This window comes from Oncorhynchus kisutch, linkage group LG1, assembly GCF_002021735.2.
Source record: "Oncorhynchus kisutch isolate 150728-3 linkage group LG1, Okis_V2, whole genome shotgun sequence".
Lineage (NCBI taxonomy): Eukaryota > Metazoa > Chordata > Actinopteri > Salmoniformes > Salmonidae > Oncorhynchus > Oncorhynchus kisutch.
In genome coordinates, this window is record NC_034174.2 from 36,256,441 (window position 1) to 36,283,898 (window position 27,458).

At 44.0% G+C, this 27,458-nt stretch overlaps 1 protein-coding gene across 2 annotated transcripts in view; it reads left to right on the forward strand.

The window, feature by feature from the left end:
- The window catches only part of LOC109895364 (prostacyclin synthase), a 31,940-nt gene extending 10,686 nt beyond the window's left edge, over positions 1-21,254 (forward strand). Inside the window, exons 5-11 of one of the 2 annotated variants that reach the window (XM_020489004.2) lie at positions 1,686-1,742; positions 8,177-8,304; positions 10,072-10,253; positions 18,453-18,606; positions 19,004-19,185; positions 19,513-19,664; positions 20,026-21,254. In XM_020489004.2, the coding sequence (XP_020344593.1) occupies positions 1,686-1,742; positions 8,177-8,304; positions 10,072-10,253; positions 18,453-18,606; positions 19,004-19,185; positions 19,513-19,664; positions 20,026-20,176 (1,006 nt within the window). In that variant the 3' untranslated portion in view covers positions 20,177-21,254. The remainder of the gene's footprint in view (positions 1-1,685; positions 1,743-8,176; positions 8,305-10,071; positions 10,254-18,452; positions 18,607-19,003; positions 19,186-19,512; positions 19,665-20,025) is intronic. The other variant, XM_020489011.2, reaches the window with a different exon arrangement.
- The last annotated feature ends 6,204 nt before the right edge of the window (positions 21,255-27,458 follow it).

Consider the following 27,458-nt stretch of genomic DNA (forward strand, 5'->3'; position numbering starts at 1 on the left):
CAAATAACTCTGCTGCATGAGCAGACAAGTGAGGGGGAAGTCTAGCACTTTCCACAGTTTGAACAGCGGTGACAACCGCATAGCCTACTAAAGGTTCACCCTTGTCGTTCCTGAATTAAAAAGAGGAACGTCTTTTTAAGGCCAAGCCTATGGCTACAGTCCATCTCAATGGTCAATGGGTTAAGCACAGTACATATTTTCATGCTTAGAGTAGTATCTCACATGCATATAGCCAACTCCGTGGTACTGTGTCAACACAGTAGACATAAACCCACGATTCTCAGAGACAAAAAGATGGAATAGTTTGGTGTGGTCAGGCAAACCCAAAATGGGGTCAACAGTAGAGCTTGCTTTAACTTAATCAAGGCTAATTCAGTCTCAGGGGTCCACTTCAGACATTTACATTTTTCTGCCATGAATGTCTTGGCATGTGACAAATAAAGTTTGATTCGAAATACAATCCTGAAGAGGCTGTACTGTCTCCTCAGTCTTTCAACCATGGGCGGCAGTATCCAGCCACTCCCAACAGCGACATCATGTGCTGATTAGTAACAGGTTTAGGCAGGGACTTTAAGGCAATATCTTTAGAGAGGGCGTGACCATCAAAAAGAATGTCATGACCAAATATTTACCAGAACTTCTACATAACTGCATCTTAGAGGGGAAAACGTTGACCATTTTCAGCTAAGAAAGTCAACAATGCCTTGGTATCTTCGTGACAGATTTCCTCAGATGAGGAACAGACCAACAGGTCATCAATGTATTCAACCACAGTACTACATCCAGAGGGAATACAACCTTCCAGGTTCCTCGCCATTTCCTGGGCAGAAACGGCAGGTCATTCAATGTAGCCTTGTGGCATCACTGTCCAAGTAAAAGAGAACCAAACCTAGGGTCAACAGGGATGCTGACAAATGCATTAGCCAAAACTATAACTGAAAAACAATAGCTCCCTGGGGGAACTTGGGAAATAATAGTAACTGTGTTCAGCACCAAGGGTGCTCTTACGTGAACAGCATTCATAACTGTTCTAAAATCTTGCACAAAATTATATTCACCAAATGGCTTCCTAACAGGTCAAATAGGGGTGTTACACAGATAATTTGAGGATGGGATCAAAGACCCATTTTCAACCAGGGTCTCATGGATGGGAATTAATACCCATTTTTGCTTCTTTGCTGAGAGGGTACTGATTTTTATATGGTCTGTGATTATTCTTCGGGACAACTTTCACTGGGGTGGCACCTCTCATCTTCCCAATATCAATCTTGGAGACAGCCCAGAGCTGTTCTGGCACTTCATCCAGCCATAGTATGTGGGAGTTATCTTGAGACACAACCATCATATTCTCGGTAGGAATAGGTTATTTCTTTGGTATCGTTCGGGTGGTAGCCCAGAAAGGAGAAAAAGGTTGCTGTTGATGGTGACCACTTTCCATCACCTTCCCAGGCCACCCAATCAGTGGCTGTCATCACACTCTTCATCCAAGGGTCAACATCTCTACATTCTCAATGATTCATTTAAAAAAAAACTACAGTGTGGGACAGCACCTGTTACTTCATACAGTGCTCTCTGTACATCAGACAGCAAAACTCCGGCAGCTGTAAATTCCTCACCGTAGTATATTCCATCAATTGTCACTTCCATTCTGCTTTTCTGCTTTGTCCATCTTTGTTGATATTCAGGGTCTTCTTCACACGAGGGGACCGCTGCTGTGCAGTGAAAATGTTCTGGGACGTGAGGTAAGTGATCTCTCGTAGTTCACCTTCCACCTCAGGATCGTTCAAATGCCAGGCATAATAACACTGGGACATGCACGGGTATATCTTATTTGTAGGGGAACGGAGGGACAAGCCTTCAGCAGTGCATACAGCAGTCAGATTTATCTTGCACATCAGATCTCTTCCCAGGAGGTTGACGGGGAAGTCAGAGGAGCTCAAATGTTTTATTTAGATGGGCAGATAGCAGCCCGGGTGTCTACTAGGAATATCATTTTTTGGCCAAGTATTTCAATTTCAATCAGGGGATTTTCAGCAAGGTGGTAAGTTTCAACATCTAGCATGTGGTTCTTCATCATCAGTCTTCTTCTGTTTCCACCTCATCCTATGTTTTTTCCCACCAAAGGAATTTCCAACCCTTACATCTTCAGGTAATCCTGGCCATTCCCTGGTCATCTCCATCACCAGGACAGTCCCATTGAGATAATGGTGCCGGAGGGGATGGCTGCCGTTTTACGGGCTCATAACCAAATGTGCTATTATTATTTTTTCACATTGTAACTTATTTTGTACATAATGTTGCTGCTACAGTCTCTTATGACCGAAAAGAGCTTCTGGACATCAGAACAGCAATTGCTCACCTCAAACTGGACAAAGATTCTTTCTTTAAAGAGTCCGACGCGAAGGATATACTGCTTCCCCGAGACCAGGCCCAAATCCCTGTCATTTACATGAAGAAAAGACTGAGATACAGGGGGCGGAGATCGGGGTACCTTGTGAGAATTTGTCGGGGAGTGGGTTAACCGCCACTACCATCCGTCCTATTGGCCAACGTGCAATCACTGGAAAATAAACTGGATGATCTACAATTAAGACAATCCTACAAATGGGACATTAAAAACTGTAATTTCTTATGTTTCACAGGGTCGTGGCTGAACGACAACATGGATAATATAGAGCTGGCTTGGTTTTTCATGCATCGGCAGGACAGAGCAGCTACGTCTGGTCAGACGAGGGGCGGGAGTATGTGTCTATTTGTCAATAACAGCTGGTGTGCGATGTCTAATTTTAAAGAAGCCTTGAGGTATTGCTCACCTGAGGTAGAGTACCCCATGATAAGCTGTGGACCACACTATCTACCAAGAGAGTTTTCATCTATATTATTCGTAGCCATCTATTTACCACCACAAGCCGATGCTGGCACTAGGACTGCACTCAACGAGCTGTATAAGGCCCTAAGAAAACAAGAAAATGCTCATCCAGAAGCGGCACTCCCAGTGGCAGGGACTTTAATGGAGGCAAACTTAAATCTGTTTTACATCCTTTCTACCAGCATGTCACATGTGCAACCAGAGGGAAAAAACTAAATTTTGCAAATCTAACCATATTATATCCTCCTGATTCCTGCTTACAAGCAAAAACTAAAGCAGGAAGTACCAGTGACTCGTTCAATACAGAAGTGGTCAGATGACACGGATGCTACGCTATAGGACTGTTTTGCTAGCTCAGACTGGAATATGTTCCGGGATTCATCTAATGGCATTGAGGAGTATAACATTTCAGTCACCGGCTTCATTAATAAGTGCATTGACTACGTCGTCCCCACAGTGACCTTACGTGCATATCCCAACCAGAAGCCATGTACTACAGACAAGATCTGCACCTGGCTAAAAACTCAGAGCATGCGCAGACCAATGATCAAGTGTCTTCATTGACATTTTCAACCTCTCCCTGACTGAGTGTGTAATACCTACATGTTTCAAGCAAACCATCATAGTACCTGTGCACAAGAAAGTGAAGGTAACCTGCCTAAATGACAACCACCTCATAGCACTCACATTGGTAGCCATGAAATGCTTTGAAAGGCTGGTCATGACTCACATCAACACCATCATCCCAAAAACCATAGACCCACTCGAATTCGCATACCGCCTGAACAGATTCACAGATGATGAAATCTCAATCGCACTCCACACTGCCCTTTCCCACCTGGACAAAAGGAACACCTATGTGAGAATGCTATTCATTGACTACAGCTCAGCGTTCAACACCATAGTGCCCACAAAGCTCATCACTAAGCTAAGGACCCTGGGACTAAACACCTGCATCTGCAACTGGATCGTGGACTTCCTGACGGGCCGCCCCAGGTGGTAAGGATAGGCAACAAACCATGTTCTACGCTGATCCTCAACACGGGGGCCCCTCAGGGGTGCATGCTTAGTCCCCTCTTGTACTCCCTGTTCACTTACGACTGCGTTGCCAAGCATGACTCCATCACCATCAATAAGTTTGCTGATGACACAACAGTAGTAGGCCTGATCACCGACAACGATGAGACAGCCTATAGGAAGGAGGTCAGAGACCTGACAGTGTGGTGCCAGGACAACAACCTCTCCCTCAATGTGAGCAAGAAAAAGGAGCTGATCGTGGACTACAGGAAAGGGAGGGCTGAAAATGCCCCCATTAACATCGACAGGGCTGTAGTGGAGCGGGTCGAGCGTTTCAAGTTCATTGGTGTCCACATCACCAACAAACTATCATCGTCTAAACACACCAAGACAGTTGTGAAGAGGGCACGACAACACATTTTCCCACTCAGGGGAGGCATGGGTCTTCAGATCCTCAAAAAGTCCTACAACTGCATCATCGAGAGCATCCAGACCGATTGCATTACCGCCTGGTATGGCAATTGCTCGGCATCCGAACGTAAGGCGCTACAGAGGGTAGTGCGTACAGCCCAGTACATCACTGGGGCCAAGCTTCCTGCCATGCAGGACCTATATCCTAGGTGGTGTCAGAGGAAGGCCCAAACAATTGTCAGACTCCAGTCACCCAAGTCAGACTGTTCTCTCTGCTACTACAAGGTAAGCGGTACCACCGGAGGCTCCTCAACAGCTTCTACCCATAATAAATATAAATTCCCCCAAGCCATAACACTGCTGAACAAATAATCAAATGGCTTCCCGGACTATTTATATCGACCCCCCCCCCCCCCCCCCCCCCTGCTCCCTTTGTTATTACACTGCTGCTATTCGCTGTTTATTATCTACGCATAGTCACTTTACCCCTACCTGTATGTACAAATGACCTTAACTAACCTGTACCCCTGCACATTGACTCGGTACCGGTACCCCCTGTATATTGCCTTGTTATTGTTATTTTGTGTTCCTTTTATTTAGTTCATATTTTCTTAACTCTATTTCTTGAACTGCATTGTTGGTTTAGGGCTTGTAAATAAGCATTTCACGGTTGTATAAAATTGTATTTTATTTGCTAAATGTCCTGGCTTGCCACAGTTGTAGCAGCTCCAGTCTCTTCCTCCAGAGGCGCCTTGCACTCCTCGCCCTCTTCCCATTCCTCTCTCAGCATCATCCTTGACCTCCACCTCCACGGTATCCCCTTCCTCCAGTGAAAAACATAAACTGTGCAGCGTGTAGTTTAGCTCCAGTCTTGGAGTTCTTTCACTTAGTCTGTCTTTCTGCATGGGTGATTTAAAGTTTGACATCAGCTAGGGTCTTTGTCTCCCACCAAATGCATGTAGGGGTCACAGCTGTCTTCAGGTCTTGTCACAGGCTAGTAACCATGGCATGGCACAGCAGGCTGCCATATCATTCTTGGTCAGGGGTCAGATCAGAGTGGTGGAGGAAGATATTCTCCATTCGTTCCTGATATTCCTCAAAGCTCTCATCGGCCTTCATCATGGTGGAATGTATTTCTGCCAGTCTGTGTGCTTTTGAGTATGTTGTCTTTACATTATCAAACACAGCAATGAGTTGGTCAGCACGGTTGGCTCTGGTTGCATCACTGTTCCAACCTACCTTACACTGGTTCCACTTGAACTTCTAGCACCGATAGGATATTTCCTCAATTTCACAGGTGGGGGGGTTATACATGGCAATGATTGCTCTCACCTCTTCAAACTTCACAGCATCTTTCGCAGGGTCAGTCCATGCTGTCCAATCTTCTGTCTGACACAGTATCCCCTTACCAAATTTCTTTGCCATCACTTTACTGGGTCCCTTTGTTGCCCAATCTGGGTCTTTTATATATACTTTTACTGTTCCATTTCCCCATTATTGCTTTTAATTATACCTTATCAGTTTACGTTACTCTAACAATTTACTCATACCTCAATCATTCTGCGAACTAATTTCCCTTTTTCAGTAAATTAGTCAATCATACAAAAATCATTCCACTCAATCACTTACTATTCTCTAAAATCCTTAAATGGAGTTCCCAGAACTTCCATGTAGATCCCAGAACTAAGTAAGTACTAAATAGGCTGATAATGACCTTTCACACACAGTTTCTGGGCATTGGGCCAAAGTAACAATGTGTTCCCTTCTTTGTGTTCTTCTATCAGTCCCTTCCCTGAGAGCAGTCACAGAACATCCTAACACAATGATCAGGACTCAACACGTTACATGTAGTCACGCATTTGCAGAGACACCGAGGACACAAAAAATGTCCAACACTATTCTTCTCTCTCTCTATCTCACTCACTCACTCACTCATTCACCCATGCGTCAACCAGGGCCTACGTCAAACACCTGGGATAAACAGTTTACGCACAAGCCTGTTCCACGAGCCACTTTGTTTGTAAATACACCAAGAAGAATGTTGAGTGGCACGTAAGAGGCATCTAATGAAAGAGTAGTGCCACCCATGCTTATTTGAGCCTCCCTCTCACACAAACACTATGCTTCTAGGCTGCCCTTCCTGTAGCACTCTCCACGCCTACACACTGTAGAAGGCTTTTTATTTATAGCGATGCCAGAGATGTTTGAGTTGGTCATTTAAACACTCAGCGTCCTAATGCGAAGCAGATAATGTAGCCATTACAACTTTTCGTGTGAGAGAAGTTTATACTAGTAATGGCCCACGCTGTGAACACTAATCATGTGGGTGAGCAGTGGAACACAGGAAGTGTACCTGTTGACCTTAAGTGGGAGGACATCGATAGGAAATTAATCTTAACCATCACTTAAGGCAACGTCAATCAATGAAATGACTACTCTTTGACATGGTTTCCTATGCGTAATTGCTACCTAAACTAGCAAGCTCGGTTTGTTTGGCATACCACCTAGTCTTGTACAGTGGGGCAAAAAAGTATTTAGTCAGCCACCAATTGTGCAAGTTCTCCCACTTAAAAAGATGAGAGAGGCCTGTATTTTTCATCATAGGTACACTTCAACTATGACAGACAAAATGAGAAAATAAAATCCAGAAAATCACATTGTAGGATTTTTTATGAATTTATTTGCAAATTATGGTGGAAAATAAGTATTTGGTCAATAACAAAAGTTTATCTCAATACTTTGTTATATACCCTTTGTTGGTAATGACAGAGGTCAAACATTTTCTGTAAGTCTTCACAAGGTTTCCACACACTGTTGCTGGTGTTTTGGCCCATTCCTCCATGCAGATCTCCTCTAGAGCAGTGATGTTTTGGGGCTGTTGCTGGGCAACACAGACTTTCAACTCCCTCCAAAGATTTTCTATGGGGTTGAGATCTGGAGACTGGCTAGGCCACTTCAGGACCTTGAAATGCTTCTTACGAAGCCACTCCTTCGTTGCCCGGGCGGTGTGTTTGGGATCATGCTGAAAGACCCAGCCACGTTTCATCTTCAATGCCCTTGCTGATGGAAGGAGGTTTTCACTCAAAATCTCACGATACATGTCCCCATTCATTCTTTCCATTACACGGATCAGTCGTCCTGGTCCCTTTGCAGAAAAACAGCCCCAAAGCATGATGTTTCCACCCCCATGCTTCCCAGTAGGTATGGTGTTCTTTGGATGCAACTCAGCATTCTTTGTCCTCCAAACACGACGAGATTATCAGTGGTCTTGTATGTCTTCCATTTCCTAATAATTGCTCCCACAGTTGATTGCTTCAAACCAATCTGCTTACCTATTGCAGATTCAGTCTTCCCAGCCTGGTGCAGGTCTACAATTTTGTTTCTGGTGTCCTTTGACAGCTCTTTGGTCTTGGCCATAGTGGAGTTTGGAGTGTGACTGTTTGAGGTTGTGGACAGGTGTATTTTATACTGATAACAGGTTCAAACAGGTGCCATTAATACAGGTAACGAGTGGAGGACAGAGGAGCCTCTTAAAGAAGAAGTTACAGGTCTGTGAGAGCCAGAAATCTTGCTTGTTTGTAGGTGACCAAATACTTATTTTCCACCATAATTTACAAATAAATTCTTTTTTTTCTTCTCATTTTGTCTGTCATAGTTGAAGTGTACCTATAATGAAAATTACAGGCCTCTCTCATCTTTTTAAGTGGGAGAACTTTCACAATTGGTGGCTGACTAAATACTTTTTTGCCCTACTGTATATCTGAGACCTCAGGTAAGATGCTGGAACATTGTTACATTGTGGGAGGCAACCTGTCTGACTAGGGAAACTACATACTACCCTACACACACAAACTCACCTACCCACTCTCTCTCCCTCAGGGCAGGGTACCTCACACATTTCGAAGGGGAGCAGAAAAGTAACAGAACAGACCCCATTGCCGTTTACGTGGAGTACCGGAAGTTTGACAACCTCCTGACCAAAATGGCCAGGACCATGCTAAAACCAGGTGACTAAATGAAACATGGTCTCTGAAAGAAACATTATGAACCACAAGGTTTTAAAACTGTGTAAAAGTACAATGGCAGATGGATGTGAGTTGATAAAATAAAGAGTAATTGTGTCCGATCTTAGGGCTCAATTAATTTTGAATGTGGTATTATAGATGGAATGTTTTACCCTGATTTTGAATGTATTATAAAGATTGAATAGAGGGAGAATTCAGTCTGTATTATTATCACTTTAAATTACTTAGCTTTTGTATCATTGAGTCGTCTGGCTGTTTTTGATATATCATTTGTCCATGGACTCACTGTGGTGACCTCATCAGTGAAAGGACTTTAGGTTTGTTTCTCGGTTGCCATGGTGCGATCACTGCAGTGAATTATTTTATCTGAGCGGGTCATATGTTTGAATCCTATTTCCGATTCACACTGGCATATTACTGGTCGCTATGTCGTCTCCTCTCACACCTGTTTCATACAGGCTCTATCTGATGTCACCTGACACACCTATGTCTTCTCTCACCTTTTCACTGTCACCTGTCCCTTTCATTCCCTTATCTACGATTTTACTCTTTTCTCAGGATACATACTGTATATGTTTTATACCTCCAGACTTACTACCACATATCTCCTGTTTCTGATAGTATCTGCCCCACCCGTGTCTCTATTGTCTCCTCTTTCCATTCATATGGCATGTGGATATCATTGATGTTTCATGTCACATCGATGACTCACTCATTGCTTCATATTTATGTCATGCTCATTTACATTAGTAAGATACAGTGCATTCGGGAACTATTCAGACCTCTTGAATTTTTCCACATTTTTTTTAACGTTAGCCTTATTCTAAATTTGATTAAATCGCTTTTTCCCCCTCATCAATTTACACACACAACCCCATAATGACAAAGCAAAAAAAAAAAAAACATTTTAGAAAATGTATTAAAAATAAATACTAAAATATCAAATTTACATAAGTATTCAGACCCTTTACTCAGTACTTTGTTGAAGCACCTTTTAGCAGCGATTACAGCCTTCTTGGGTATGACGCTACAAGCTTGGCGCACCTGTATTTGGTGGAGTTTCTCCCATTTCTTCTCTGCAGATCCTCTCAAGCTCTGCGAGGTTGGATGGGGAGTGTCGCTCCACAGCTATTTTCAGGTCTCTCCAAAGTTGTTCGATCAGGTTCAAGTCTGGGCTCTGCTTGGGCCACTCAAGGACATTCAGAGACTTGTCCCGAAGCCACTCCTGCATTGTCTTGGCCGTGTGCTTAGGTTTGTTGTCCTGTTGGAATGTGAACCTTCGCCCCAGTCTGAGAACCTGAGCACTCTGGAGCAGGTTTTCATCAAGGATCTATCTCTGTACTTTGCTCCTTTCATCTTTCCCTCACTTCTGACTAGTCTCCCAGTCCCTGCTGCTGAAAAACATCCCCACAGCATGATGCTGCCACCACCATGCTTCACTGTCGGGATGGTGCCAGGTTTCCTCCTGCATACCTTTATTTATTAAATAAATGTAAAAAGTATCCAAATGTTGTGTTATTTGTTCACTCAGGTTCCCTTGATTTAATATTTGGTTTTGGTTGACGATCTGATAACATTCAGTAAAACTATGTAAAAATAGAGAAAATCAGAAAGGGGGCAAATACTTTTTCACGGCACTAATCACATTAACTCTGTTTAACCTGTGTGTGTGTATGTGTGTGTGTTTTGTGTTTACTCTTGACTGTCTGTGCCTGTGTGTTTTTGTGTGGGTGTCTGTCTGTCTGTCAGAGGAGAAGAGGACTGCCCACAGTGTACGGGTGCGTCTGTGGGATCTGTTGGCGCCGGCGGGGCTGGGTGAGGGCTCGGGGTCCAGCACCTGGCTGAGATGCTACAGGCACCTTCTGCAGGAGGAGGGAGCTGACGAGGAGACACAGAGGAGAGCCCTGCTGCTGCAGCTCTGGGCCACACAGGTGAGTCACATTCAGTCCCTGAACTCACCTCCCTGTGAGTTCTGTCATTGTTACAAAGCAAGGGCTGCCCAGCTATTTATAGCTGTTCTGAACAGTTCTCATGAATGATTGGTGAAAATCCCTGTTGTTCCATTACACACATACAGTGGGGAGAACAAGTATTTGATACACTGCCGATTTTGCAGGTTTTCCTACTTACAAAGCATGTAGAGGTCTGTAATGTTTTATCATAGGTACACTTCAACTGTGAGAGACGGAATTTAAAACAAAAATCCAGAAAATCACATTGTATGATTTTTAAGTAATTCATTTGCATTTTATTGCATGACATAAGTATTTGATACATCAGAAAAGCAGAACTTAATATTTTGTACAGAAACCTTTGTTTGGGAATTACAAAGATCATACGTTTCCTGTAGTTCTAGACCAGGTTTGCACACACTGCATTAGGGATTTTGGCCCACTCCTCCATACAAGCCTTCTCCAGATCCTTCAGGTTTCGGGGCTGTCGCTGGGCAATACGGACTTTCAGCTCCCTCCAAAGATTTTCTATTGGGTTCAGGTCTGGAGACTGGCTAGGCCACTCCAGGACCTTGAGATGCTTCTTACGGAGCCACTCCTTAGTTGCCCTGGCTGTGTATTTCGGATCGTTGTCATGCTGGAAGACCCAGCCACGACCCATCTTCAATGCTCTTACTGAGGGAAGGAGGTTGTTGGCCAAGATCTTGCGATACATGGCCCCATCCATCCTTCCCTCAATACGGTGCAGTCGTCCTGTCCCCTTTGCAGAAAAGCATCCCCAAAGAATGATGTTTCCACCTCCATGCTTTACAGTTGGGATGGTGTTCTTGGGGTTGTACTCATCCTTCTTCTTCCTCCAAACACGGCGAGTGGAGTTTAGACCAAAAAGCTCTATTTTTGTCTCATCAGATCACATAACCTTCTTCCATTCCTCCTCTGGATCATCCAGATGGTCATTGGCAAACTTCAGACGGGCCTGGACATGCGCTGGCTTGAGCAGGGAGACCTTGGGTGCGCTGCAGGATTTTAATCCATGACGGCGTAGTGTGTTACTAATGGGACTGTAACACACTACTGTGGTCCCAGCTCCTGTGGTCCCAGCTCTCTTCAGGTCATTGACCAGGTCCTGCTGTGTAGTTCTGGGCTGATCCCTCACCTTCCTCATGATCATTGATGCCCCAGGTGAGATCTTGCATGGAGCCCCAGACCAAGGGTGATTGACCGTCATCTTGAACTTCTTCCATTTTCTAATAATTGCGCCAACAGTTGTTGCCTTCTCACCAAGCTGCTTGCCTATTGTCCTGTACCCCATCCCAGCCTTGTGCAGGTCTACAATTTTATTCCTGATGTCCTTACACAGCTCTCTGGTCTTGGCCATTGTGGAGAGGTTGGAGTCTGTTTGATTGATTGAAGGAGAGTCCGCATGTTTTAGTTGCGGGCAGTGTCAGTGGCACTGTATTGTCCTCAAAGCGGGCAAAAAAGTGATTTAGTCTGCCTGGGAGCAAGAAATTGTAGTGGCAAATCGGCTCGAATATGACGCACTCAAGAACTTTGTAAAAATCAATAGGCTATTAATCTCAAGCCGGAGTGGTCCGCGGAACACACACCTTTCCAGAGCTCTCACTCTTCATTTTATACCCACACATACATTATCAGTTCATCCCCCAATGCAAATACAGTTACATCCCAATCCTGTTTGTTCAGCCCAATAACTCCCACCTCTGCTTTCGGTCAGTTTTACAATGATGACCAGACCTTTGCTTTGACCTAAAGATAATATACGTCCCTCTTCCTGTATCCTGTGTTTTAGACCCTGTAATTAACTCCAAGTGTCCCTTTTGGTGTGTGTCTTTCATCTCTAGTTTTTATTGTGTTCAGCTGCCCTGGTCGCCTTCTCTTTATATGGTTATCTAAGATCAAATAGACTTGTGTATCCCCTGTGATGTGATTGTTGTCTATAAGCCATCAGTTGGTCCTTTGTCTGATCCCCTTCTTTTTCTATCCCTCTGATCTTTGTATATACAGCTGGTCCAGGAATGTTTCTCAGCTACCCCATACCCTCACGGCCTTTATCTGCTTCCTGCCATATACAATAGACAATGCATTTTACCAGAACAAGAAATGAACCCATATTTGTATCTTTCTCTTGTGTTACCAAATCATGTATATAATTTCACCCACAACATCCTGGTCCGTGACAGTGCTGGTTTTCTTTTTGTAATCCGTGATTGACTGTAGACCCTGCCACATACCTCATGTGTCTGAGCCGTTGAATTGAGATTCTACTTTGTCTCTATACTGACGCTTAGCTTGTTTGATTGCCTTGCGGAGGGAATAGTTACACTGTTTGTATTCGGTCATGTTTCCAGTCACCTTGCCCTGATTAAAAGCAGTGGTTCGCGCTTTCAGTTTCACGCGAATGCTGCCATCAATCCACGGTTTCTGGTTTGGGAATGTTTTAATCGTTGCTATGGGAACGACATCTTCAACGCACGTTCTAATGAACTCGCACACCGAATCAGCGTATTCGTCAATGTTGTCGTCTGACGCAATACGGAACATATCCCAGTCCACGTGATGGAAGCAGTCTTGGAGTGTGGAATCAGATTGGTCGGACCAGCATATGTATTTGATCACCTACCAACCAGTAAGAATTCAGGCTCTCACAGACCTGTTAGTTTTTCTTTAAGAAGCCCTCCTGTTCTCCACTCATTACCTGTATTAACTGCATCTGTTTGAACTCGTTACCTGCATAAAAGACACCTGTCCACACACTCAATCAAACAGTCGGTCGGACCAGCGTTGAACAGACCTCAGCGCGGGAGCTTCTTGGCTGCAGGCCCAGACGGCATCCCCAGCCGCGCCCTCAGAGCATGCGCAGACCAGCTGGCTGGTGTGTTTACGGACATATTCAATCAATCCCTATCCCAGTCTGTTGTTCCCACATGCTTCAAGAGGGCCACCATTGTTCCTGTTCCCAAGAAAGCTAAGGTAACTGAGCTAAATGACTACCGCCCCGTAGCACTCACTTCCGTCATCATGAAGTGCTTTGAGAGACTAGTCAAGGACCATATCACCTCCACCCTACCTGACACCCTAAACCCACTCCTATTTGCTTACCGCCCAAATAGGTCCACAGACGATGCAATCTCAACCACACTGCACACTGCCCCAACCCATCTGGACAAGAGGAATACCTATGTGAGAATGCTGTTCATCGACTACAGCTCAGCATTTAACACCATAGTGCCCTCCAAGCTCGTCATCAAGCTCGAGACCCTGGGTCTCGACCCCGCCCTGTGCAACTGGGTACTGGACTTCCTGACAGGCCGCCCCCAGGTGGTGAGGGTAGGCAACATAATCTCCACCCCGCTGATCCTCAACACTGGGGCCCCACAAGGGTGCGTTCTGAGCCCTCTCCTGTACTCCCTGTTCACCCACGACTGCGTGGCCGCGCACGCCTCCAACTCAATCATCAAGTTTGCGGACGACACAACAGTGGTAGGCTTGATTACCAACAACGACGAGACGGCCTACAGGGAGGAGGTGAGGGCCCTCGGAGTGTGGTGTCAGGAAAATAACCTCACACTCAACGTCAACAAAACTAAGGAGATGATTGTGGACTTCAGGAAACAGCAGAGGGAACACCCCCCTATCCACATCAATGGAACAGTAGTGGAGAGGGTAGTAAGTTTTAAGTTCCTCGACGTACACATCACAGACAAACTGAATTGGTCCACCCACACAGACAGCATCGTGAAGAAGGCGCAGCAGCGCCTCTTCAACCTCAGGAGGCTGAAGAAATTCGGCTTGTCACCAAAAGCACTCACAAACTTCTACAGATGCACAATCGAGAGCATCCTGTCGGGCTGTATCACCGCCTGGTACGGCAACTGCTCCGCCCACAACCGTAAGGCTCTCCAGAGGGTAGTGAGGTCTGCACAACGCATCACCGGGGGCAAACTACCTGCCCTCCAGGACACCTACACCACCCGATGTCACAGGAAGGCCATAAAGATCATCAAGGACAGCAACCACCCGAGCCACTGCCTGTTCACCCCGCTATCATCCAGAAGGCGAGGTCAGTACAGGTGCATCAAAGCTGGGACCGAGAGACTGAAAAACAGCTTCTATCTCAAGGCCATCAGACTGTTAAACAGCCACCACTAACATTGAGTGGCTGCTGCCAACACACTGACTCAACTCCAGCCACTTTAATAATGGGAATTGATGGGAATTGATGTAAAATATATCACTAGCCACTTTAAACAATGCTACCTAATATAATGTTTACATACCCTACATTATTCATCTCATATGTATACGTATATACTGTACTCTATATCATCTACTGCATCCTTATGTAATACATGTATCACTAGCCACTTTAACTATGCCACTTTGTTTGCATACTCATCCCATATGTACAGTGCCTTGCGAAAGTATTCGGCCCCCTTGAACTTTGCGACCTTTTGCCACATTTCAGGCTTCAAACATAAAGATATAAAACTGTATATTTTTTGTGAAGAATCAACAACAAGTGGGACACAATCATGAAGTGGAACGACATTTATTGGATATTTCAAACTTTTTTAACAAATCAAAAACTGAAAAATTGGGCTTGCAAAAATTATTCAGCCCCTTTACTTTCAGTGCAGCAAACTCTCTCCAGAAGTTCAGTGAGGATCTCTGAATGATCCAATGTTGACCTAAATGACTAATGATGATAAATACAATCCACCTGTGTGTAATCAAGTCTCCGTATAAATGCATCTGCACTGTGATAGTCTCAGAGGTCCGTTAAAAGCGCAGAGAGCATCATGAAGAACAAGGAACACACCAGGCAGGTCCGAGATACTGTTGTGAAGATGTTTAAAGACGGATTTGGATACAAAAAGATTTCCCAAGCTTTAAACATCCCAAGGAGCACTGTGCAAGCGATAATATTGAAATGGAAGGAGTATCAGACCACTGCAAATCTACCAAGATCTGGCCGTCCCTCTAAACTTTCAGCTCATACAAGGAGAACACTGATCAGAGATGCAGCCAAGAGGCCCATGATCACTCTGGATGAACTGCAGAGATCTACAGCTGAGGTGGGAGACTCTGTCCATAGGACAACAATCAGTCGTATATTGCACAAATCTGGCCTTTATGGAAGAGTGGCAAGAAGAAAGCCATTTCTTAAAGATATCCATAAAAAGTGTTGTTTAAAGTTTGCCACAAGCCACCTGGGAGACACACCAAACATGTGGAAGAAGGTGCTCTGGTCAGATGAAACCAAAATTGAACTTTTTGGCAACAATGCAAAACGTTATGTTTGGCGTAAAAGCAACACAGCTCATCACCCTGAACACCCCATCCCCACTGTCAAACATGGTGGTGGCAGCATCATGGTTTGGGCCTGCTTTTCTTCAGCAGGGACAGGGAAGATGGTTAAAATTGATGGGAAGATGGATGGAGCCAAATACAGGACCATTCTGGAAGAAAACCTGATGGAGTCTGCAAAAGATCTGAGACTGGGACGGAGATTTGTCTTCCAACAAGACAATGATCCAAAACATAAAGCAAAATCTACAATGGAATGGTTCAAAAATAAACATTATTAGAATGTTAGAACGTTAGAATGGCCAAGTCAAAGTCCAGACCTGAATCCAATCGAGAATCTGTGGAAAGAACTGAAAACTGCTGTTCACAAATGCTCTCCATCCAACCTCACTGAGCTCGAGCTGTTCTGCAAGGAGGAATGGGAAAAAATGTCAGTCTCTCGATGTGCAAAACTGATAGAGACATACCCCAAGCGACTTACAGCTGTAATCGCAGCAAAAGGTGGCGCTACAAAGTATTAACTTAAGGGGGCTGAATAATTTTGCACGCCCAATTTTTCCGTTTTTGATTTGTTAAAAAAGTTTGAAATATCCAATAAATGTCGTTCCACTTCATGATTGTGTCCCACTTGTTGTTGATTCTTCGCAAAAAAATACAGTTTTATATCTTTATGTTTGAAGCCTGAAATGTGGCAAAAGGTCGCAAAGTTCAAGGGGGCCGAATACTTTCGCAAGGCACTGTATATACTGCACTCAATACCATCTACTGTATCTTGCCTATGCCCCTCTGTACCATCACTCATTCATATATCTGTATGTACATATTCTTTATCCCCTTACACTTGTGTCTATAAGGTAGTAGTTTTGGAATTGTTAGCTAGATTACTTGTTGGTTATTACTGCATTGTCGGAACTAGAAGCACAAGCATTTCGCTACACTCGCACTAACATCTGCTAACCATGTGTATGTGACAAATAAAATTTGATTTGATTTGCAATAAAATGCTAATTAATTACTTAAAAATCATGCAATGTGATTTTCTGGATTTTTGTCTCTCACAGTTGAAGTGTACCTATGATAAAAATTACAGACCTCTACATGCTTTGTAAGTAGGAAAACCTGCAAAATCGTCAGTGTATCAAATACTTGTTCTCCCCACTGTAGATAGAAAAATGTATTTCAATTCAATAGCTTTTTGGAGGTGGTTCAACAATGACCCCTAGTTATTCAGCAGCACATCCTTCTGGCTAGCAGCCATCTTAAACATGACAATGTTCCAATACAAAGATAGCTGTCCAGCTATTTATAGCTGTTATGAACAGTTGTCATGAACGATTGGTGAAAATCTCTGTTGTTCCATTACATCCATAGATAGAAAAATTCCATTCTATTCAATAGCTTTTTGGAGGTGGGCCAACAATGACGCCAAGTTATTTAGCAGCACACCCTTCTGGCTATCAGCCATCTTAAACATGACTATGTTCCAATACAAAGACGCTCACATGCCAATGTCAGATGCTAGTCTCGATTGGTTAGGGTTAGCCTTTATAAAATTCGGCTTCCAACACAGTGTGCCTCTCAAATTCTGATTCTACTGTGCCTGTTTGTCTGCCACATTTTACGCCTTGCTTGTCCAACCATTGTAGAATCATTTTATAATAAGTGATTATTCTTGAAAGACTATAAATAATTGCAGTGCTTTAAGATGAATACTAACGCTGTATTCTCAACCACTGGAGTGTTTGGAAAACCCCCAGAACAGTTAGACCTTATTTTATTGTTGTTATCTAAGAGAGGGCAGATATACTATCTCTAAGTTAGACTACTGCGAGTCCCAGTGGTACATGGCCTCAGTGTGTTTGTCTCAAGCTGTATTGCTCTTCCGTGCTGGAATTGTTGTCACAGAGTGACACTGCAGTCTGCTCCTCCTGCTCTAATAAGTACCTTCACAACAGAAAGACAGACATGAGTTTAATACTCATCTTTACCACAAGAGTGCACTGGTAGCCTCTTTATGTAGAGAAAAGTGTATGATGTCAGCTAAATGAACCCTTGGAATCCCTAGATGGAAAAAGTAGTCTGTAAACACAAAGATGTCTTCCAGTGCATCTGAACACATTCTGAGACTAAGTACATTCTGAGTACACTCTTCTTAGCAGGGTTGGGGTCAATGTTATCTTTCTGAATTGAAATGGAATTGACCCCAACCCTGCTGGGTAGACATTACTTCACCCATTGAGAACTGATAACTGCCTCTAACATTTCCCACAGACACATGATCTACCATCATCATGCAACTCTTGATTGCCATCTTTCAGTTCCCTTTTTTTCAGTAACACTAATAATTTAGTAAAGAACAAAAGGTGTTACCAACAATATCCTCACCAAACCCGGTCTCCTCCTTGTGGTATTATATTGTGTGCAGTTTGTTACATAGCAAACATTGTTTGGTCTGGAGGCAATGTAAATTCAGTGGTCTTTCCAGTCATGTACAAACACAGAGAGATGGCCATGGACAGGCCAGTGTGCCCTCAAACACTCCATATTGAGTCTCTGTTTGGTGTCTAATGCATTTCCTTTTGAAGTAAGCCATTACAGCACTTACTTCCTGACAGTAGCCAGAATGTGGTTTTCTATCATAGAAACACAGGAAAGGATTTAACTGTACAGACAAGTTGGTTGCCCTTTGTGTGAACTACACGACTATGAGAGAAAATAATAAGAGCTGTCATTTAGTGTGTAATGTTCTCTTCTCCGATTACATAATTGCTACCTGTACAATCTCTCTGTGAACTATCGGAGAGGGAACTCACTGTCATTGCCTTCATGTCAATCTTCATTTGTGGCCAGGGTAACGTTGGACCTGCTGCATTCTGGCTCTTGGGTTTCCTGTTGACCAATCCTGAGGCCATGAGGGCGGTGAAGAAGGAGTTCAGCAAGATCTCAGGGCAGGACTCAGCACAGTGTCCCCTACTGGACAGGCTACAGCACACACCTGTGTTTGGTGAGGGTTACTTGTTTCCTGGGTAATCTGCACAAAGACAAGGAACTCAATGACTAAAAGACCAGAGCGACTATGAAAGATGCTCTCAATTAGCTAATGGCTCCCATGTCACCATCAACAGGTGGTCTAACCTCTAGTGCAAATAATGACACTAACCTGAATATAGTAACCTGACTAGTCCTTTTTAATGTGCAATTCCTCTGCAGGGAGTCATCAATTAAGAATGATATTGGTGAATCTATTATGAGGACATAACCCTTACATAACCCCAAGCATTTTGCTACACCTGCAATAACATCTGCTAAATATGTGTATGTGACCAATACAATTTGATTTGATATGCCTAATGAGTACATTAGTGTTAATCCTCTTCTTTTCTTTGCCCTCCCCATCCCAGACAGTGCCTTAGAGGAGACGCTGAGGCTCAGTGCTGCCCCCTTCATTACCAGAGAGGTAGTACAGGCAAAGACCCTGCACATGGCCGATGGGCAGGAGTACAAACTCAGGAGTGGGGACAGAGTGTGTCTGTTCCCATTCATAAGCCCTCAGATGGACCCTGAGATCCACCAGGAACCACAAGTATGGATGTCACTTGTCCCTCCGACATTATCAAAGAATAGCTCCCTAATTGATGGACAATAAAGATTAGTTTCAAGTCCATCTGCGGATTAGCCTGTATGGGAAGGGATTTAGTTACATGGATGTGTCATTCTGTTGTCCTTCTCCACCCTACAGTACCATCCAATTGGTGGAATATGCAGGGAAATTGAAATAATAGGCTAATATTGCCATCTGATATGATATGGTTGCGTGTTGCAGGAAGCATAGGGGAACAGTCATGTTTGATCATCATTTGTCAGTATGAGCTGGATTCACTGCTTTACCTCCCTGTGTTTCCTGTCATAGAGATTCAAGTATGACCGCTTCCTCAACCAGGAAGGTTCTGTGAAGAAGGACTTCTTTAAAGGAGGGAGACGGCTCAAGTACTACACCATGCCATGGGGCGCGGGCACCAATGGCTGTGTGGGCAAACACTTTGCTATCAGCTCAATCAGACAGTGAGTGTCTGAGTGTTCCCTGTGGGTGTTAGGGGAGGGCAGAGGAAGTCGGGGGGGGGGGGGGGTCAGAAGTCCCCACCACACCAGAGTCAGGGACAAACTAAATTCTGGGACAGACAATTGATTTGGGGAGATAGAAGGCTTAGCAGCTGTTTGTGACTATGCAGACTCCTCCAGGTGTCTATGCAAGATTGGGTTCCAGTGAGATGAATTTCACTGCTATGCAAATAGCCCACTCCAAAGGAAAATACAAATGGGGTATGCAAAAACTGGTATATGCAAACAGAAAATGTTACAGTTTAGACACGTTTGTAATGTATTATGTCAACAACTTACCTATTGTGTCTCTCTGTGTGTTCAGGTTTGTGTACCTGGTGCTGTCTCATCTAGAACTGGAGCTGTGTGATCCAGAGGCTCAGATGCCAGAGGTGAACTCCAGTCGCTATGGGTTTGGAATGTTGCAGCCCGAAGGAGACCTGGCCATCAGATATAAACCTAGACGGTCACATTGAAGACAGAGACGGGTGCGGAGATCTCTCAAACCAGACATCAATTTATTCTCATTTCAAAGTGTTTGACATATGTCAATATAAAGTCTTGTATGTATTTTTGTACCAACACAAATGTACAGTGTAATGTTGTGCTATTTATCTTGAATTATAATTTGTATATTTCACTTTAAAGTGTTTGTTTTTGTTCTTCACTATTTTGTTTATACAATATGCTGTATCAATGATTAGCTTGGCTCAATAATACCAGCCCCATGTGTTTAAAGTGCTTTCCATATATAACTCTTGCCCCACCTAATTACAATTATATATATTTTTTTTTATGTTCACAACAAATTTGGAGCTTATCCCAGGGATTAATTGGTGTCATAAATCCCCTCCAGTCTCATGACAGTTGTGTCCATTGCATCAGAGAACTATTTGGTAGATGCTTTGAGAGTAATGGGGTGGCTGGCCACTCTTTAAACAGAGCTAACCACACATTCGTCACACTGACATTGCCCTGCTGGTCGGAGGCAGAGTGAATGGAAAGTTTAGATTTATATGTCATTTGAAAATAATTAATAGCCCAGTTGACCAATAAGAGTTGGCCTACTTTTTAGTCACTCTTTACATTACTGAGTCCATATCCCCCTAACAGGTTTCTGGGGATCCCAGCAGCATAACATTGAGTGGTAAGCTTATGCATGTACAAAGAGGTTGCAATTGTAAAGCATGATGTATATAAACCCTGGCTTGCTGAAGCAATGTATTGCCCATTAAGAGGCTTTGGAAACCACTGGTCGGCCATATTGGCACTCCCAAGTAGGAGCAGTCCTCCATAGGAATTAATGGAATTCTACAGTATTTTAATTAAAAGGACAAATTGACATGTATTTAAGTATTTGTTTGTTGTAGTGGGGACAGTAACATTGGTACTCTCTAAAGAAAATACATTAAGGAAAATGTTTATACATTTTTTTTCCTTTTTTAAAAATGTTTAGTTCACGTAATATAATTTCAAAGAATGCATTAAGGCGTCTGTAATATAATAAAGGTGTTAAAAACGAATGTAGACATGAATAAATGCATTTCTATTGCTTCCAAAATCTTTTTTACAATTGAGGAGGAGTACCAAGATAACTGTGTGGTTTCTTCAATAAAGCGCCCCCTGTCAGTCATTCAGGGTTTGTTCTGTACACATCGTTGGTTGTACCAAGTGCAATGAGGGTTCCTCAAATGAGACCCGCAAATGACCCTCATTTCCAGATTGTATAACTTTGTTATAACAGCCTAATAGGATATACAATACAATACTATACAATAGAAGGCATATCATAGTAATGATGCTCTCCCTTTCGCACAATAGTGCTTTTGAACCCCATGATTGCTGCTTGATTTGTTCTTCTATGTTTTTGTGTCATCATGTACGTTGGCCATTGATCATGCCTTACTGCAGGGGACACCAAAGCAGCTACCTTGCCAAGACTGTAAATCTTGTCAAATACCTTTAGCTTATTTGCGGTTTCCAGAGTAGACCTGTGGTAAGGATCTGGACCCTCTCTTTCTAAAATTATCTGCCAAAATTGTTGCAACCCCTATTACTAGCCTGTTCAACCTCTCTTTCGTATCGTCTGAGATTCCCAAAGATTGGAAAGCTGCCGCAGTCATCCCCCTCTTCAAAGGGGGTGGCACTCTAGACCCAAACTGCTACAGACCTATGTCTATCCTACCCTGTCTTTCTAAGGTCTTCGAAAGCCAAGTTAACAAACAGATTACTGACCATTTCGAATCCCACCGTACCTTCTCTGCTATGCAATCTGGTTTCAGAGCTGGTCATGGGTGCACCTCAGCCACGCTCAAGGTCCTAAACAACATCATAACCGCAATCGATAAGAGACATTACTGTGCAGCCGAATTCATCGACCTGGCCAAGGCTTTCGACTGTGTCAATCACCACATTCTTATTGTCAGACTCGACAGTCTTGGTTTCTCTGATGTTTGCCTCGCCTGGTTCACCAACTACTCTCTGATAGAGTTCAATGTGTCAAATCGGAGGGCCTGTTGTCCGGACCTCTGGCAGTCTCTATGGGTGTACCACAGGGTTCAATTCTCGGGCCGACTCTCCTCTCTGTATACATCAATGATGTTACTCTTGCTGCTGGTGATTCTCTGATCCACCTCTACGCAGACGATACAATTCTGTATACTTCTGGCCCCTCTTTGGACACTGTGTTAACTAACCTCCAGAGGAGCTTCAATGCCATACAACTCTCCTTCCATGGCCTCCAACTGCTCTTAAATGCAAGTAAAACTAAATGCATGCTATTGAATCGATCACTGCCCGGACCTGCTCACCCGTCCAGCGTCACTACTCTGGACAGCTCTGACTTAGAATACGTGGACAACTACAAATACCTGGGTGTCTGATTAGACTGTAAACTCTCCTTCCAGACTCACATTAAGCATCTCCAATCCAAAATTAAATCTAGAATCGGCTTCCTATATCGCAACAAAGCATCCTTCACTCATGCCGCTAAACATACCCTCATAAAACTGACCATCCTACCGATCCTTGACTTCGGTGATGTCATCTATAAAATAGCCTCCAACACTCTACTCAACAAACTGGATGCAGTCTATCACAGTGCCATCCGTTTTGTCACCAAAGCCCCATATACTACCCACCATTGCGACCTGTACACTCTCGTTGGCTGGCCCTCGCTTCATACTCGTCGCCAAACCCACTGGCTACAAGTCTCTGCTAGGTAAATCCCCGCCTTATCTCAGCTCACTGGTCACCATAGCAGCACCCACTCGTAGCACGCGCTCCAGCAGGTATATCTCACTGGTCACCCCCAAAGCCAATTCCTCCTTTGGTCGTCTTTCCTTCCAGTTCTCTGCTGCCAATGACTGGAACGAACTGCAAAAATCTCTGAAGCTGGAGACTCATATCTCCCTCACTAGCTTTAAGCACCAGCTGTCAGAGCAGCTCACAGATCACTGCACCTGTACATAGCCCATCTGTAACTTGCCCATCTATCTACCTACCTCATCCCCATACTGTATTTATTTATCTTGCTCCTTTGCACCCCAGTATCTCTACTTGCACATTCATCTTCTGCACATCTACCATTCCAGTGTTTAATTACTATATTGTAATTACTTCGCCACCATGGCCTATTTATTGCCTTAACTTACCTCATTTGCACTCACTGTATATAGACTTTTTGATTTATTTTGTTCTACTGTATTATTGACTGTATGTTTTGTTTATTCCATGTGTAACTCTGTGTTGGTGTATGTGTCGAATTGCTATGGTTTATCTTGGCCAGGTCGCAGTTGCAAATGAGGACTTGTTCTCAACTAGCTTACCTGGTTAAATAAAGGTGAAATAAAATAAATAAATAATGTACTACATGTTGGCCGTTGATCATGCCTACTGCAGGGGATACCAAAGCAACTATTGTACCTTGCCAAGATTTTAAATCTTGTAAAATATATATGTGTACACTAGTTTGCAAAGCTGTCATCAAGGCAAAGGGTGGCTATTTGAAGAATATAAAATCTATTTAACACTTTTGGTTCTGCATGATTCCATATGTTATTTCATAGTTTTGATGTCTTCACTATTATTCTACAATGTAGAAAATAGAACAAATGATTTGCTACGTCACTCCTCCACCGGGCTGACTACCCTTCCAGTGTGTTCTGGGTTATCAACCGGTCCTGACTCCCTTCCAGTGTGTTCTGGGTTATCAACCGGTCCTTACTCCCTTCCAGTGTGTTCTGGGTTATCAACCGGTCCTGACTCCCTTCCAGTGTGTTCTGGGTTATCAACCGGTCCTGACTCCCTTCTAGTGTGTTCTGGGTTATCAACCGGTCCTGACTCCCTTCCAGTGTGTTCTGGGTTATCAACCGGTCCTGACTCCCTTCCAGTGTGTTCTGGGTTATCAACCGGTCCTGACTCCCTTCTAGTGTGTTCTGGGTTATCAACCGGTCCTGACTCCCTTCCAGTGTGTTATGGGTTATCAACCGGTCCTGACTCCCTTCCAGTGTGTTCTGGGTTATCAACCGGTCCTGACTCCCTTCCAGTGTGTTCTGGGTTATCAACCGGTCCTGACTCCCTTCCAGTGTGTTCTGGGTTATCAACCGGTCCTGACTCCGGTCCTGACTCCGTGGATCCAGGGCCAGACCAGCGCTCCTGCGGTGGATGAGTGGTTCAGGTGCACAGAAGTGTGGAGCGACGCTCACCTGAGACTCCAGCACGCCATCCACTGTCAGAAGCAGGCAGACCGCCACCACAGTGAGACTCCAGTGTTCCATCCTGGTGATCGTATATGGCTCTCTACCAAGAAGCTCCCACTCCGCCTGCTCTGCAAAAAGCTGAGCCCCCAGTTTGTGGGGCCGTTCAAGGTTCTCTGGAGGGTCAGTGATGTGACATATAGATTACAGCTCCCCAGTGACTACTGCATCTCACCTTCGTTTCATGTCTCCCTTCTCAAGCCGGTGGCTCCTGGTCCCCTGGTCCCCTGGCTGAGGCTGTCCCCCACGACTCCCCTCCACCCCCCCACCCCCCCCCCCCCCCCGTGGATGTCGAGGGAGGTCCCGCCTATGCCGCTAGATCCCTACTGGACTCCCGACATCGTGGGCTTCGGCTGCAGTACCTGGTGGACTGGGAGGGGTACAGTCCAGAGGAGTGGTGTTGGGTTCTGGTGGAGGACATTCTGGATCACAACATCATCCGTGATCTCCATCTTTGCCACCCAGACCGGCCCGCTCCTCGTCCTCGGAGCCGTCACTCTGGCCGGCGTTGTCCTGTGGCTGGAGCTGCGCATCATGGGAGAGTTGCAAAGAAAAACCCATATCTCAGACTGATGGGGAAAAGAACATAGACACTGGACAGAGGAACTCTGCCTCGAAGGCCAGCATCCCGGAGTCACCTCTTCACTGTTGATGTTGAGACTGGTGTTTTGCAGGTAATATTTAATGACACTGCCAGTTGAGAACTTGTGAGGTGTCTGTTTCTCAAACTAGACACTCTAATGTACTTGTCCTCTTTCTCAGTTGTGCACCGGGGCCTCCCGCTCTTTCTATTCTGGTTAGGGCCAGTTTGCGCTGTCCTGTGAAGGGAGTAATACACGGCGTTGTACAACATCTTCAGTTTCTTGACAATTTCTTGCATGAAATAGCCTTCATTTCTCAGAACAAGAATAGACTGACGAGTTTCATCAGAAAGATCTTTGTTTCTGGCCATTTTGAGCCTGTAATCGAACCCACAAATGCTGATGCTCCAGATACTGAACTAGTCTAAAGAAGCCCAGTTGTATTGCTTCTTTAATCAGAACAACAGTTTTCAGCTTTGCTAACATAATTGCAATAGGGTTTTCTTGTAAGAAACAACGCTGCAGAAGAGAAGCAGGTACGGGGAGTTGACATTTAATTAGGAATGGACATGCAACAGGACAGGATCAGAACTGGGAAACACAAAGACAGATGACAATCAATGCAGCAGCGAGGAACAGAGCTGGGGAACTGACAAATATAGGGGAGTTAATAAACAAGTGATTGAGTCCAGGTCAGTCCAATAAATTGCTGATGCACGTGATGAGGGAAGGCAGGTGTGCTTAATGATGGTGGCAGGAGTACGTAATGCAGGGCAGTCTGGCGCCCTCAGGCACCAGAGGGGAAGAGCGGGAGCAGGCTTGACAGATCAACTAGCCTTTTAAAATGATAAACTTGGATTAGCTAACACAACGTGCCATTGGAACACAGGAGTGATGGTTGCTGATAATGTACACCTATGTAGATATTCCATAAAAAATCTGCCGTTTCCAGCTACAGTAGTCATTTACAACATTAACAATGTCTACACTGTATTTCTGATCAATTTGATGTTATTTAAATGGACAAAAAACAAGGACATTTCTAAGTGACCCCAAACTTTTGAACAGTAGTGTAAATATATATATATATATATATATATATATATATATATATATATATATTATATATATATATATACATATATATATTATATATGAATGCTGTGGTAGCCATGCAGGCTAAGTGTGCCTTGATTTCTAAATCAATCACAGACAGTGTCACCAGCAAAGCACCATCACACCTTCATGGTGGGAACCACACATGCGGAGATCATTCGTTCACCTACTCTGCATCTCACAAAGACACTGTGGTTGGAACAGAAAATCTCAAATTTGGACTCATCAGACCAAAGGACAGATTTCCACCACTCTAGTGTCCATTGCTCGTGTTTCTTGGCCCAAGCAAGTCTCTTCTTCGTATTGGTATCGTTTAGTAGTGGTTTCTTTGCAGCAATTCAACCACGAAGGCCTGATTCACGCAGTGTCCTCCGAACAGTTGATGTTGAGATGTCTGTTACTTGAACTCTGTGAAGCATTTATTTGGACTGCAATCTAAGGTGCAGTTAACTCTAATGAATGTTTCCTCTGCAGCAGAGGTAACTCTGGGTCTTCCTTCCTGTGGCAGTCCTCATAAAAGCCAGTTTCATCATAACGCTTGATTGTTTTGCGACTGCACTTGAAGAAACTTTCAAAGTTCTAGAAATGTTTCGTATTGAGTGACCTTCATGTCTTAAAATAATGATGGACTGTCGTTTCTCTTTACTTATTTGAGTTGTTCTTGCCATAATATGAACTTGGTCTTTTACCAAATAGGGCTATTTTCTCTATACCACCCCTATCTTGTCACAACACAACTGATTGGCTCAAATGCATTAAGAAGGGAAGAAATTCCACAAATTAACTCTTAACAAGGCACACCTGTTAATTGAAATGCATTCCAGGTGACTACCTCATGAAGCTGGTTGAGAGAATGCTAAGAGTGGTGCACAAAGAGAAAGCAACTGCATCATTTCTCGTCACCCTTTTATGAACCATTGAGCTTTTTTTACAACTACATGCACTTTGTGGAAGACTATTTCACCGAGTTTGGACCCTCTTACTTATCGGTGTTAGGCTAAAATCTCTTTAAAGTGATCAGTTCAAGAACACCTTCAAATGTCAGGCCGTGGCTGCCTCGCTCTTGTGAAACACCGCTCTTCTGTGTGGTGCTAAAGTTAAATGATTTCAGAGCCGAAGTATAGGGACTGCGCACAGCGGGGAAATGAGATGGTTTTCTATACTGACATATAGGCGTTTTCAGCACTGGACAGCGCTCGCGAGTGTTGTCGAGTTTATCATTGCGCATCCCCCACCATGCTCACTCATCAGCGAGGAAAGCGGCTGTGCGGATTAAATTATCTATTTGGTTCTCTGATTAGTGG